Source organism: Drosophila albomicans, chromosome 2R (genome assembly GCF_009650485.2).
Source record: "Drosophila albomicans strain 15112-1751.03 chromosome 2R, ASM965048v2, whole genome shotgun sequence".
Lineage (NCBI taxonomy): Eukaryota > Metazoa > Arthropoda > Insecta > Diptera > Drosophilidae > Drosophila > Drosophila albomicans.
This window is the reverse complement of record NC_047631.2, coordinates 25,229,066-25,243,237: the sequence shown is the minus strand read 5'-3', so window position 1 is coordinate 25,243,237 and position 14,172 is coordinate 25,229,066. Positions and strand designations below refer to the sequence as shown.

General features: G+C 41.3%; 3 protein-coding genes across 9 annotated transcripts in view; 1 reads left to right on the top strand and 2 right to left on the bottom strand.

Moving 5' to 3' along the window:
• The window catches only part of LOC117575847 (dorsal-ventral patterning tolloid-like protein 1), a 53,067-nt gene extending 46,748 nt beyond the window's left edge, over positions 1-6,319 (bottom strand). The window contains exons 1-2 of one of the 2 annotated variants that reach the window (XM_052007758.1): positions 6,110-6,319; positions 4,316-4,509 (exon numbers count right to left, since the gene is read on the bottom strand). The gene's annotated coding sequence lies outside the window, so the exon portion shown is untranslated. Of the gene's footprint in view, positions 1-4,315; positions 4,510-6,109 lie in introns of those variants that run through there. The other variant, XM_052007757.1, reaches the window with a different exon arrangement.
• Positions 6,320-7,059: 740 nt separating this feature from the next.
• LOC117575848 (V-type proton ATPase 116 kDa subunit a 1) lies at positions 7,060-13,408 on the top strand. Of its 6 annotated transcripts, none has more exons than XM_052007760.1 (12): positions 7,060-7,170; positions 7,522-7,680; positions 7,760-7,936; positions 8,006-8,134; positions 9,520-9,617; positions 10,109-10,150; positions 10,557-10,683; positions 10,745-11,903; positions 11,960-12,177; positions 12,506-12,716; positions 12,781-12,952; positions 13,018-13,408. In XM_052007760.1, the coding sequence occupies exons 2-12, from the start codon at positions 7,564-7,566 to the stop codon at positions 13,124-13,126; spliced, it is 2,559 nt and encodes an 852-aa protein (XP_051863720.1). In that variant the 5' UTR covers positions 7,060-7,170; positions 7,522-7,563; the 3' UTR covers positions 13,127-13,408. The 6 variants fall into 6 exon arrangements, with proteins under 6 accessions (XP_051863720.1, XP_034116153.1, XP_051863721.1 ...); XM_034260262.2 differs by having other exon boundaries at positions 9,517-9,617; XM_052007761.1 differs by lacking the exon at positions 10,109-10,150.
• Positions 13,320-14,027, bottom strand: LOC117575850 (UDP-N-acetylglucosamine transferase subunit ALG13 homolog). Its single transcript, XM_034260268.2, has one exon. The coding sequence runs from the start codon at positions 13,928-13,930 to the stop codon at positions 13,415-13,417; it is 516 nt and encodes a 171-aa protein (XP_034116159.1). The 5' UTR covers positions 13,931-14,027; the 3' UTR covers positions 13,320-13,414.
• Positions 14,028-14,172: the final 145 nt, after the last annotated feature.

Below are 14,172 nucleotides of genomic sequence, written 5' to 3'. Positions count from 1 at the left end.
TCGAGATGTGGGCGGGGATTGAGGCAATATTGTGTTGTAGCTATAGCATAGCTGGTCAATTATGCGGCTCACGTAACAAAAGCACCATAATTGCCAAAAGGATATGCAAATTGCGGGCAGCCGCAAAGTATGCAATACAAACACAACGCAAAACGCAGAAAGAATAAAGCACACATATCAATGGAATTAATTGGTAAGCTATAGACAGACAGACCGACAGACAGAGGAAGAAATCGACTTCGACTTCGTCGTCGACTTCGAGATAGACAAACAACAAAAGCGCAAAGCAAACGCGTATCAATCTCAACAATAACAACAAAATCCACGCACACACACACACACATAGACAGAGCACACATGCGCACGATTAGAGCGTGAGGCAGAGGCGACTAAATTACAACCAATTTTTATTGCTGCGAAAACAAAGGCGCAGCATATTATCACAGCAGCAACAACAACAACAACAGCAGCAAACACCAAACAGCAACAGCAATCAGAGGCATGGCAACAAAATGGCGACACGGGGCGTGGCTGGGCTGACGTCTGCACGTTCCACTAACAATAAATGATAAAACATAAATTCGCGCGCAACGCACACACACACACACACAAGCAGAGAGCAGACGCACACACACATTCACACTCACACATGTGTGTATCATATCGTTAAAAGTCAATTGTAAACTTATGCGCCTGAAGGCACAGCTACAACTACTTTCACACAGTCACACACACACACGCATACATAGACAAAAGCTGAACGTGTTATGCGAATGTTGCTGCTGTAGCTGAACTGTTCGAATCATAATGCCGCCTTATCAGCAGCATTTAAATCAGCGCCTAAAACGACAACTCTGAAAACGTGGGCTGAGAAACGGCAGCTGAGGCGAGGCAGCGCTGCTCCTCCGCTGCTCGCTGCAGTAAAAGAAACCACTGAAGCGGCAGTTGGATAAAAGTTACATTGACATTGCCAAATAAGCAGCGTCGGCAGCGACAGCGACCGCACACAAACACACTCACACACAGTAGCAAACGAAGCCAGGCAGAGAGGTAGAGCGAGAGCGCAGCACACAGCAAAAGAGAGTGTCCAAAGCGACTGCGCTGCTTGGCGTACACCAACGCAAAAGAGAGGCTCAAAATAAAGAGAGCAAGCGAGAGCGTGAGAACGCAGCGAATTCGTTTTGTGAAAGATGCTGCTGCTGCTGCCTTGGCTGATGTTAGCGTCGCCCTTTTTATATTCTCAAACGCATACCACAAACATTTGTTGTTGGTTTTGTTTTTACTTTTACCTTTTGCTGTTCACTGTTTGCCGTTCACTGTTCACTGTTCCCTGTTCTCTGTTCGCTATTCGCCATTTGCCATTCGCCCATTTCGCTTATGCTTGGCTTGTTTACGCTTTGCCGCATATGTCGCTGCAAATTTGTATTTAATTGTGGCAGGCGCACAAAAAAAGTAGGCAACAAAAACACACACACAAACACACAGCGACTTGCAATTTCATTATTTGTTTTGTATTCTCTTGATTTTTAGCCCCGCTTTTAACTCTGTGTGTGTTTGTTTGTTTTGTTGTCCTTACAGCAGAGACTGCTTCTTTTGGCTTTTAATTTTTTGCAGACGTCGTTTAATGACGTAACAATTATCTAGGCTCATCTGAGTACGCCCTTTATGGCACTCTCGGGTGCGCTTCTGCGGCCGTAGGCCGTCAATTGAATTGCCACACACACACACACGCACAGGTACAACACACACACACAGATATACACGCACGCAGCAAGTCAAATAAAGATGCTCCTTTATGGCGTACAGTGTCATTTTTTGACATTTAATTAAAAAGACAAAAGTATCTTGGCCTTAAACTACTCGCAACTCGCTCGCTCTCCCTCTCTCTCTCTGTCCCTATCCTTCGCTCTCTCTCTGTCTCGTTTATGTGATATTGTAATATTGCCGTTGGCTTTTGGGTCCTGCAGCTTAATGTGCTGCTGCTCCTGCTGCTGCTCCTGCTGCTGCTAAACGTTTTGCAAATAACTATTTTTTATTCATAAACAGAACAGAAAACGTAGCACACTCTAAGCGACCACTTAAGTGTTTGTTGTTGTTGTTGTTGTTGCCTCAACAGCAGTGACAACAGCAACAACAACAACGACAATAACAATGCTCCCCCCTTTTTCGGTTTTCGCAGTCATCTGAGCACGTCCAGTGTGCTTGCTGCACAAGTGGAGCGCATGAATGAATGAATGAATGAATGACAGACTCGCCTCGCATCGCTTTGCCTGCCTTGCCGGTGGCATCATGAGTGGGCGTGGCCGCTGCTTAGCCAGTGCCCCCATTGTTAAATGCGGCTGCTGTTGCTGTCATTACTCGACATGCCTGTTACAGTTCTTCTTCTTCTTGTTGCTGTTGCTGTTGCTGTTGCTGTCATTTTCATCTAAGTGCACACCAAGTGCGCTCCAGGTTTCCCCTACACATGTCTGTGTGTGTGTGTGTGTGTGAGTTCTTGAGGTATTTGTTTGAGTGCAATGCTTGTTGCTTTTGTTTGCGCGCCTCGTTGTTATTGTTTTTTTTTTTTTGCTGTCGTTTATGCTCTTCTTTTTTGGTTTGGTTTTTTTTTTTCGTTGTGCTTCTTTTGTTTTGCATTGTGCCATTTGTGTGCATGGCTTGATTATTTTTGCATGCCACTGTGCGGGCCAGCGACCAAAAACCATTTTAAGCCGTTGGGCAATGAGGCCAAAATCAACATAGTTAAAAAAAAAATGAAAAAAATGCCGCATAACTAATAAATGCAGCTTATACTGTGTGTGTTTGTGTTTGTGTGTCGGCCATTTTGCAGGCACTTGTTATATAATTTTTAAATATTTTACAGCATACTTTCAGGCGGGCGCCACAAATGCGATTTGCATTTGCGCTTCGAATATTTTACAGCATACTTTTGCGCGCAACTTATTTTCCACAACAAGCACAAAACGAAACTCCTTCAAACAAGAAGAAGAAGCAGCATCAGCAATACATTTGTAATTAAGAAAGTTTTGTCTGAAAAGCACTTGAATGAAATTTTAATTTATTTCTAAACTGTGCTGCCATTGTCATTATTGCCACACAAAACTTTTCTTAAGCGTTGACAGAGACGAAAGCAAACAGACAGACCGAGAAAGAGATAGACAAACAGACAGAATAGAGGGAGAGAGAGAGAGAGAAAGACATTGACTGAGAGTAAGGCAAAGAAATGCTATTAAATATTTAACCTTATCACGAGTCATTCTGCGATATTGAGACAAGCATTTTAAAATGCGACTACCGGAAACACGTTGGCCACAACATTAAGCGAGAAAGCGAGCTCGTGAAACGCTTAAGCTATCAACACGATATTCGGTAATTAACCCAGCTAAATACGATACTATGCCCAAATTATGCGACAGACGACAAAGCCATTCCCCACTTGGCCCATGTTAATGGCCTTCGCCATAGACAACAACTGTATGTATGAGTGTGAGTGTGTGTGTGTGTGTTGTCTTTTTTATTTGTTTGGCGCATTATCGTGATTAAAATTTTGCAATTTTTAGAGCAGTTTTAAGCGTTGCCACCACGTTGCCATTAACAACTGTGCAGCATTCTTATCAGTGTGTGTTTCCCCTCTCTCCTATTTTTCTTTCCTCCTCCTCCTCCTTGTCATCCTTCACCTAATACACTCGACATAAACCCGCAAACTTTAACGGTATCAACAAAGAGCACAATACAGGAAGCAAATGAAAGAGCGGGAAACGCCAGCAGAGAGCATGAGGTAAAGAGACCGAGAGAGAGAGCGAAGCGCAAGCTTTGCTTTTGCCTTTGCCTTGTTGGTGAACGATGCTCTTCGCTCTGTCGACGTCGACGGCGGGCAGCAGGCAGCGACAGCGAGGAGGCAGCGACAGCGACAGCCGCAGCAGCCGCAGCCGAAAATCGCCCATTATCCATTTTTATTTTATCATCAATTTTATTACGCACAAAGTAAAGAGGCGCAACCGAAGCCGATGCGAAAGCCAAAGCCAAAGCAAGTTGATGATGTACTCTACAAAAAGCATCACACTGAAAATAACAACAACAAAGCGCACTCACGCACACACCAACACACACAGAGACAGACGCACACATGAATGCTGAGAGCAGCAGCTGAAGACACAACACGCCCTTTTCGCATTTTCTTTTATATATTTTTGTCACTTTTGAGTACTTTTCTCAACGCTCTTCGCTCGCTTTACTTTTATTCTTTTTTGTGTTTTGTGTTTTGTTGGGTTAACTAATTATTATTATTTATTGCTATTAATAATATGATTATTATTACCTGCAGTTGTTGCAGCCTTCTAAAAATATCCTTTTGTGTTGCTTTTATTGTTGTAGTTGTCGTTGATGATGAAGTTGATGATGATGATGTTGTTGTTGCTGAACACTTTTATTGTTGCTGTTGCTGTTTGCTGCACTTTTGTGTATGTGTGTGTGTATGTTGCCTCCACTTTGGGGCAAATATTTGCAAAAATCCTTAGGAATAAAGCCGTTATAAAAAAGGATTAGCACTGCACTTTGCGCACAAAAACACAAACACACACACGAGTATTATGATTATTATTTAGGTGTTGCTTTTGTTGTGGTTGTTATTGTTGTTGTTGTTGTGTCAATTGTCATCTTGAATTTGCAACTAAATCAGCCACACACACAACTTTTTACTGGGGCACCTCGAACGTAACGAGGCATCTTCTCAATTGGCCGCACAATCAGTCCCAATTTATTTATTATAGGCTCTTCTTTTTCCACTCTCTTGATTAAATCAAGTATAGGCTAATAAAGCGAGTGGGATTTAAATTTAGTTTTGCAAAACACCTTAACTAGATCTAAATTGGGCAAAGGAAAACTACTCCAAGTCGTAGTTCAACAACTATTTGTCGCGCCACAAATTGGACTGTGTTAAGCATCTCATCACATCGCATCTCGCATTGTCCTCGTTTATTATTCAATTTAGAAAACAGATTTTACAAAATGATCGCTTTGATTTGTGTGTGGCTAATTAACAAATAAAACAAAAAGACCTTCAAATGAGAGCAGCTTCAACTTAAGCTTAAGCTTAAGTAGGTCGCGCCCAGAGCAACAAAAAAATCAAAAAAAAAAAAATAAAATGAAGAAGAAATGTGCATGTGGGTTGTGGACTGCACGTGTGGAACGTGTGTGTGGATCAAACAACAGTGTTTTTAATTCTACAGTTTGTGGAAATTATTTTGCAATTGCCAAATTCACATGTTTTGCTTTTCTTCAGTTTTGTTGTTGATTCTAAAACTCGCTGTGTTCTTTTTTTTTTGGGAGCGGCCTCAGCGCAAAGCAAAAGGGAAGCAAAAGGAAAGCAGAGAGCTTTTCTCTTTTCGCCGTTTTTGTGGCCAAATCTTTGGCCAATTATTTACTCCACGCATTCGACTATCGTCTTTTTTTGTTGTTTTCTTTTCTTCTTTTTTTGTTGTTTCGCACACTTTTTTGTTGAGAATATTTGTTGTAAGAAATTTCATAAAACGGGAAAATTTCGTTGCGGGGGGATTGATTTTTTTTTGCCTTTTACATTTTCGTTTTTTTTTTCATTTCATTTCGTGTTTGGCTATGCTGTGTGTTGTGTGTGTGTGGCGTAGCATACTTTTGGGGGTTGCGGTGCTGGCGCGGCAGAACCCGAACCCAAAAAACCGACGACAACAACAACAACAACCACAGCAACTCGCTCGCGCATATGTAACCAGCAACATCTCAGCAGCACCAGCAGCATCAGCAGCAGTAAATTTTTCAATTACAAAAATGTTGTCTTTGTTGTCTGATTCATTTTTGGTGGATCGCAAAATGGCACACTGACCCACACACACACACACGCACGCACGCATAGACATTTATGTATGTACACACACACGCACACATAAACACACACACTCACACACAGATAAACAAAGTCAGGCACGAGGCAGAAACAGAACTCAAACAGCGGCAAGCATCAAATTTTCTGCTTTGACCATCCCCACTTCCACTTTCCACTTCGCTATGCCTATTCACTTGATTCTTGTTATTCTTGTTGTTGTTGTTGCTTGTGTATTTATTTGCCTGGACCATTTACCGAGCCTTTTTTTTAGCCGCAATCGTTCCGTCGCTCTCGAGTTACAAATTCACACTGTCGTCTCGCTGCCAGAGCAGCGAAAAACGTCGCCCAATAAGCATCGTGCTCCACGCAGCATCGTCGTCGTCGTCGTTATCGTCGGATGCTGGTGTCGTCGCTGCCTTCGTTTCGTTGTTGGTTCTTTGGCCATTGTAAAGCCAAGGACTCGCCGGCGCCCACTCTCTTCTCTTCTGCTAAAGAGAGGCGTACACAATGTTTTTTTTTTTGGAGTACGTGCAAAGAGCGGACGGAAGGCGTGATTAAACACTCAAAAGCTGCACTGTTAATGGGTGCATAACAAATGCAAATTACAACTAATGTTAATTGACAGGCATTAGCACGTGCAAATTGCATTCCATTAACACTACTGCAATAGCCACTTTTATTCTTACAACACTGCCATTTTATATCTTTAAAAACTGCGAATTTTGGTGACACATTTTAAAAATACTATCAAATTAAAATAAACAATGAAGGAAAAGAAAATATCAACATCGATGTGGTTAAGACTGTCATAATTTATTAATATTTCGACGCAGTTATTTTCTTGATCGAGAATATTACCAAACAGCTCAATTCGAATATAACAGTAAACAACTTTAAACCATCGTGAAGAAACCCGATAACACTATCGATGCAATGTTTCTAAATTTTTTTGTATAGACAGACAATTAAAAAGATGTATTATTATTAGTACAGATAATTTCTGACTTTTTTCTTAAAAAATAAGACTTTTTACCAATTGCAATTAGGGATTATGATACAAACAGAATGCAATTCAAATGTTGCGCTTCCCAATGCAGTTTGGTATATTGTTAGGTCTGTTTCTACTGCGCAAGCGATATTTTCAAAATTTAACCGGCGGTCTCATAGTATTTTATCGACAAAAATATCGATACATCGATAGCGCCATTGTTTTGTTTGTCCATCTCTAGTAGCTGAGTTCCTCACGTAAAAGATTGTAGGTTTTTAACTATCTGTGCAGAAATTTCAAGTGCCAGCCCCCTAATAAATAGTGAACGGTACGTAAAACTGAATAAAGCACTTGCACAAATTGTTTGTGTAGAAGATAACTTCAAAAAATGCAAAGTCTAATGTGATTCATAAGTGGGAGCATGAAAAATGTACCACGGCAGCACTTTCTTTTATCTGCCAACGAACGAATGAAAAATCAATAAATCGGTGTAGAGAATAAATCTTTCTTCGCTGTCGCGTCGAGTATATAATTTAGTCATTCTAATCGAACATAACGATAGACAACATAAGAAGGGGCGTCATTAGCGGAAAATCACCTTAGTCAGTTGAAAGACGCCCTCATAAAACGTAATTCATACACCTAGTGAGTAATTAATGCAATTTACTTTGTTTCGCAGTTAAACCTTTAAGCTGCTGTCTGGATTGCTGAGCTGTCCGAAATGGGTTCATTGTTTCGTAGTGAGGAGATGGCTCTCTGCCAGCTCTTCCTACAGAGCGAGGCGGCCTATGCCTGTGTCTCCGAGCTTGGCGAACTGGGATTGGTTCAGTTCCGTGATGTAAGAGAGCGAGAGAGTGGTCAATAAAACAATTGTACGGTAAAAATAATTGTCTCTCACTTGTTGTGTTGTTGTGCAGCTTAATCCGGATGTGAATGCATTTCAACGCAAATTCGTTAACGAGGTGCGACGTTGTGATGAAATGGAACGAAAGTTGCGATACCTCGAGAAGGAGATCAAGAAGGATGGCATTCCCATGCTGGATACGGGCGAGAGTCCTGAGGCTCCTCAACCTCGTGAAATGATCGATTTGGAGGTGAGTATAAGAAAATAAGTAACCTGCATTGATCTCTGTATTTATATGGCTTCTCCATCTTTGTGGTAGGCTACCTTTGAGAAACTTGAGAACGAGCTGAGGGAAGTCAACCAGAATGCAGAGGCGCTTAAACGCAATTTCCTGGAGTTGACCGAACTGAAGCATATATTGCGCAAGACGCAAGTCTTCTTCGATGAGGTATGCATGCGGTTTATTGGCTAACGGCTATCTACATAATATTATAGGGCGTCGACACCGAAAGCTAACAAAAACAAAAAGAAAAAAAAGGTGTTCTGCGGTGCCATTCTCTACATACTATAAATTATTCAATTTCCAATTAACATATGGCACACAAACAAAAACTTGCTAACCAAATACCGAGTCTATCAAACCAAACCTAACCCAACACAATGACAAGCACCAACTCCAGCTTTGGTTTTTAATTTCACCAATTCTTCCAATCCTCAGACGTGAAGTTTATTTTATTTATATTATATATATATTAACCAGATGCATATTTGTTGTCATCTTTATGCTATCTCCTGGCAATTGTACAAATTTTCTTCCCTGAAAGTTCATTTCTATTCTATTTTCCAATTGATTTATGTTTGTACATAGTTAGCTATTGTTTAGTCTCTTTAAGTATGTATTTAATGAATTTTTTGGTTATTTTGTTTCGCTATATTATTATTTGTTTTTACGTTTTATTTTCCATATTCAATCAAATCAAACAAACCAAAATCCAAAACAAAACAAAAACTCCCCAAAAACAAAAAAATACAAAACATCGATTGCTAAAAATGCACAAAACACACGACAACAACAAAACCGACCCCCAACCAAATGTCCCCACAACATTTAAATGCCATCCGCACACACAATACGACCCGATTGTCCCGAAAGTCGGTGCCAGCGGTTTACAAATCGAGCACGTCCCATTCATCAAACAAATATCGACGCTATCTGCAGATGGCCGACAACCAGAACGAGGATGAGCAAGCGCAGCTGTTGGGCGAGGAGGGCGTTCGCGCCAGCCAGCCGGGCCAAAATTTGAAGCTTGGGTAAATATTGATCTGTAACCAACCACTCTCTCTGAAACAAATCACAAAAATCTACAACAAAATGGAAAACTAAACTCAACCTCAGCGCAATATCCAAAAAAACTACAACGCTGTACAAAATGATAAAAACTCAATCAACAACAAAATTTAATACAAACCCGACTCGCTCGCTCGCTCTCTCTTGCTCTCATTCTTCATGGCTATAAAACTGTCCTATCTCTCTATGTTGTAACTATATCTATGTATATCTCTCTCTCTATGTCTGTGTGAGTGTGCGTCTGATATTGTATGATAATTAGTGTAAGCATAAGGTCAAAGGTTACTCAGGTGTTGGTCCATAAATCATTCTCTAAGTTCCTTCCACACATTTGCAATTTGTTTTCTCCACATCTAAATCAAAATACAAATATCTTGGAGGCGGAAAGCTTTACTAACTTAATCATAGAGATAACAAAAGTGTGCCACAACCATAAAATACCGAAAACAACATCAACAAAGCAATTTTCCAACAATTTTTAGCAGGAAGGCGGCTTGAACCACACAACCGAGTCGATGACGCGAGCTCTCATCACGGATGAGGTGCGCGCCACCGGTGCTTCCATGGGTCCCGTTCAACTCGGGTATGTATCGAACAGTGTACATACTACATAAGTTCTACTATAACTACGTACTCATTACGTTATTTTTATGCAACATTAAATTATTGCTTAACGCCGCAAAAAAAGAAAAAAATGAATAATAATAAAACTAACCAAAGAAGCTGACGCGCGCCTAATGCAAATAAATCCCCAAGAACCCCATCGAACTACATACAATATAATGAAAATAAAATCAAAATCCACATCGAGATGCTACTTAATCATGTCGCCAGGCAAGGATGTCCACAATATCAACTTGGGTCGATTTGGGAGAACTTTTCTTTTACCATCCAATTTGAAGCAATAATTTTCTGTGCAAAATTCTTCCGAAAAACAAGAAAAAATAACTCCTAAATACAAACTTCTTTGTTCTGTTCCTTTCTTCCCCCAAATACGAAACAAAAACAATACACACAATCAACAAACAATTGTTGCACAATACAAAACAAAACCGATATCGAAAATTGTTATAGTTTTATGGAAAAATCGAATGAACGTGAGGATTATCTGCCATGGTTGGTATCCCACACCAAAATTCCAAATTAGAGTAGGAAAGAAAAAACAAATTATAAAAATACCTCATGCAACACGATGTGCGCCCTCATTAAAAACAACAACAAAAATCAAAAAGCAAAACTGTATATTGTATATAGTGTCGTCATCTCCATTAGCTTCGCTCTCGCCGCATAACAAAGTGAAATTTCCCCTCGTAAAAAACCAAGTGAATTCCCCGAATCCTTTGTCGTCGTCGTCGTTTCCATCAATCTCCATCTCCACATAATGCGTTCATATTGGTATTTGTGCTTGAGAGTTTAGTTTTCCTTTTCGCTGTAATTAACCGGAATGTATTGAATATGACATGATGATATTGCATATAAAACCACGCCATGTGCCTTTCCTACTAATCGTTTATCCCTTTAGCTTCGTCGCTGGCGTCATTTCACGTGAGAAGCTGCCGGCCTTTGAGCGAATGCTGTGGCGCGCCTGTCGAGGCAACGTCTTTCTGCGTCAGGCTATGATTGAATCACCTTTGGAGGATCCCACCAATGTAAGTAAATCGATTGTACTCCTTATAAAATGCCTCCCTAATCTTCTGTTTCTTATTTCAGGGCGATCAAGTCTACAAATCGGTGTTCATCATCTTCTTCCAAGGTGATCAGCTCAAGACTCGCGTCAAGAAGATCTGCGAAGGCTTCCGTGCCACGCTCTATCCATGCCCCGAAGCGCCAGCCGATCGTCGTGAGATGGCCATGGGTGTGATGACGCGCATTGAGGATCTAAACACTGTGCTTGGACAGACACAGGATCATCGTCATCGTGTTCTGGTCGCTGCCGCGAAGAATCTGAAGAACTGGTTCGTCAAGGTGCGCAAAATCAAGGCCATCTATCATACGCTGAATCTCTTCAATCTGGATGTGACCCAGAAGTGTCTGATTGCCGAGTGTTGGGTGCCCTTGTTGGACATTGAGACCATCCAGCTGGCACTGCGTCGGGGTACAGAACGTTCAGGTTCCTCGGTGCCACCAATTCTCAATCGTATGCAAACGTTTGAGAATCCTCCGACTTACAATCGGACCAACAAGTTCACCAAAGCCTTTCAGGCACTCATCGATGCCTATGGCGTGGCTAGCTACAGGGAAATGAATCCGGCTCCTTACACGATCATCACGTTTCCGTTTTTGTTTGCTGTGATGTTCGGCGACATTGGACATGGTGCTATTATGGCGCTCTTTGGTCTGTGGATGATACGCAAGGAAAAGGGTTTGGCTGCCCAGAAGACGGACAATGAGATTTGGAACATTTTCTTTGGCGGACGTTATATCATCTTCCTGATGGGCGTCTTTTCCATGTATACGGGTCTGATCTACAACGATATCTTTTCGAAGTCGCTCAACATATTTGGTTCGCATTGGCATGTATCGTACAACAAGTCGACTGTGTGGAACAACAAGATGCTGCAGTTGAGTCCGGCAACAAGCGACTACGAAGGCACTCCGTATCCGTTTGGCATGGATCCCATTTGGCAGGTGGCCACCTCGAATAAGATTGTCTTTCAGAATGCCTACAAAATGAAGATCTCCATCATATTTGGCGTCTTGCACATGATCTTTGGCGTTGTCATGAGCTGGCACAATCACACATACTTCCGGAACCGTTTGTCGCTGATCTACGAGTTTATTCCACAGTTGGTCTTCTTGCTGCTGCTCTTCTTCTACATGGTGCTGTTGATGTTTATCAAATGGAATCGTTATGCGGCTACCAACAAAAGTAAGTTGTCGAAGGGACTGCTTTACACTTTTTATAATTGTCTTCGTTGTTTGCAGTGCCATATACCGAGTCTTGTGCTCCTTCGATTCTCATTACGTTCATTGACATGGTGTTGTTCAATACTCCAAAGACACCAGCACAGGGATGTGAAGTCTACATGTTCTGGGGACAGCATTTCATACAGGTTGTCTTTGTGCTCATCGCACTTGGCTGCATTCCCGTCATGCTGCTGGGCAAACCCATCAAGATTATGCAGGCTCGCAAGCTGGCCAACGTAAGTAGTTGATGTCATCTACATTTGATCTCTGTGCCTCGCCTCATGCATTCACTAGTCACCCCACATTAGAGCCACATTATAAGACAATTTACATTTAACAGCTGAACTTATGTTTGCACTTCTGTTTATTTGTACCTTGCCTCGTTACCTTTTCAACTAACCCAACCAATAAATCACACCCAAACAAACAAACCAATAAACTTTACACCAAATATCCAAAAAATGCTAAAGGAAGAGGTTAGTCGTGTCATTTGTTTTGTCACCTAGTTTCGAGTCACCCAGAAGAATTCAACACTAATCTCAATTTCTATTCACACAAATATAGGTGCAGCCCATAACTGGTGCCGATGCTGAGGTGGGCGGAATGTCCAATGGCGGAGGAGGCGGTGGCCATGGCGGCGCCGGACATCATGACGAGGAGGAGATGTCCGAGATATTCATACATCAGGGCATTCACACCATTGAGTATGTGCTCGGTTCGGTTTCGCATACTGCATCCTATTTGCGTCTCTGGGCTCTATCGCTTGCCCATGCCCGTAAGTTCCTCTCTTTCAACTTTATATTGCAATCTTGGCTAATTGTATTCTCTGTATTTGACAGAACTTGCCGAGGTCTTGTGGACAATGGTCTTGTCCATTGGCCTGAACAAAGAAGGCTGGTATGGCGGAGTCTTCGTCACCGTCGTCTTTGCCTTCTGGGCCATTCTCACCGTTGGCATTTTGGTCTTGATGGAGGGATTATCAGCCTTCCTGCACACGCTGCGTCTGCATTGGTTTGTCTACCACTGCAATGTCACAAATTCTGATATTTACTAATTATATTTTACAACATTCACAGGGTCGAATTCCAGAGCAAATTCTATTTGGGTCAAGGATATGCTTTCCAGCCCTTCTCCTTTGACAGCATCATTGAAAACGGCGGCTCTGCTTCCGGGGATGCCGAATAAATAAATAGTTGACTCAGCAGCAGTTAAACAACAACCAAAGCATGTCAAGGAGTCTCATTGCTTATGCAGAAGATTATAAAGAAAATTATAAAGGAATTTAAAATATGCTTAGTAATTGTCGTTCTATATTAATGTTTAATTAACGTGAATTTATATATATATAACGTATAGCCACATTTATAATATCGTCGTCTAATGTTCATGTAATCGTGTTTACTCAAAATATATACACATATAGCTTAGCCTAGGCGTCCACTTCGGATGTCGAGGGCGAAAAACAAAGCTGGTCTATTGTCTCATCAGTCCATTCAAAGCATTCACAAACTTTGCCATATTAGCTTTATCTACTATGTAAGGTTTAAGGAAGGCAAAGTCCAGTATGGCTAAACTTCTGGCTAACTCGCTCACTTGACAGTAGAACAAATACTCCTCGGCTGCCAATTGTCCAGCCAATTCTAGTTGATGATTGTCCATTAGTTCATCGTTGACAACAATAATTCCGGGTTTCTGATTGTTCAATATATCCATGCAGGTGCCTGCACCCGCATGTCCGATAATCAAATCTGCTCCTTTGATATCCTCTATATTTGGGCGGAACTTGTATTGCTCTACCTCGATGCCGTATTTTTCATTGATAAGCTTCAGTTCGGATTCCTCAAGAGGCAATGAGTTTCCATGCTGCAAAACAAGTTTCTGGCATTTGCGTTTTTGCAATGCATATAAACCTGCATCTGATGTCATCGCTCGGATGAGTCCATCGAATTTGGTGGTGCCAACAGTCACATAAACAACTTTAAAATGCATATTGAAAATGCAAATCTATAAAATTCCAACTAGCAAGAAAAACAATTACAAAGCAAAAACGTAGCTGCAAGCGGAATATACCAAATATATCGAAATTGTGCTTTACACAAATGGTCACACTTGCACGACTTCAGGGATGACGTATGCAAACTGATAAGAACTATCGAACAAGCAATACTGATAAATATCGATAATAACGACGATAGCCCATGGAAATAACCGTTATAATTGCAATAGTATGT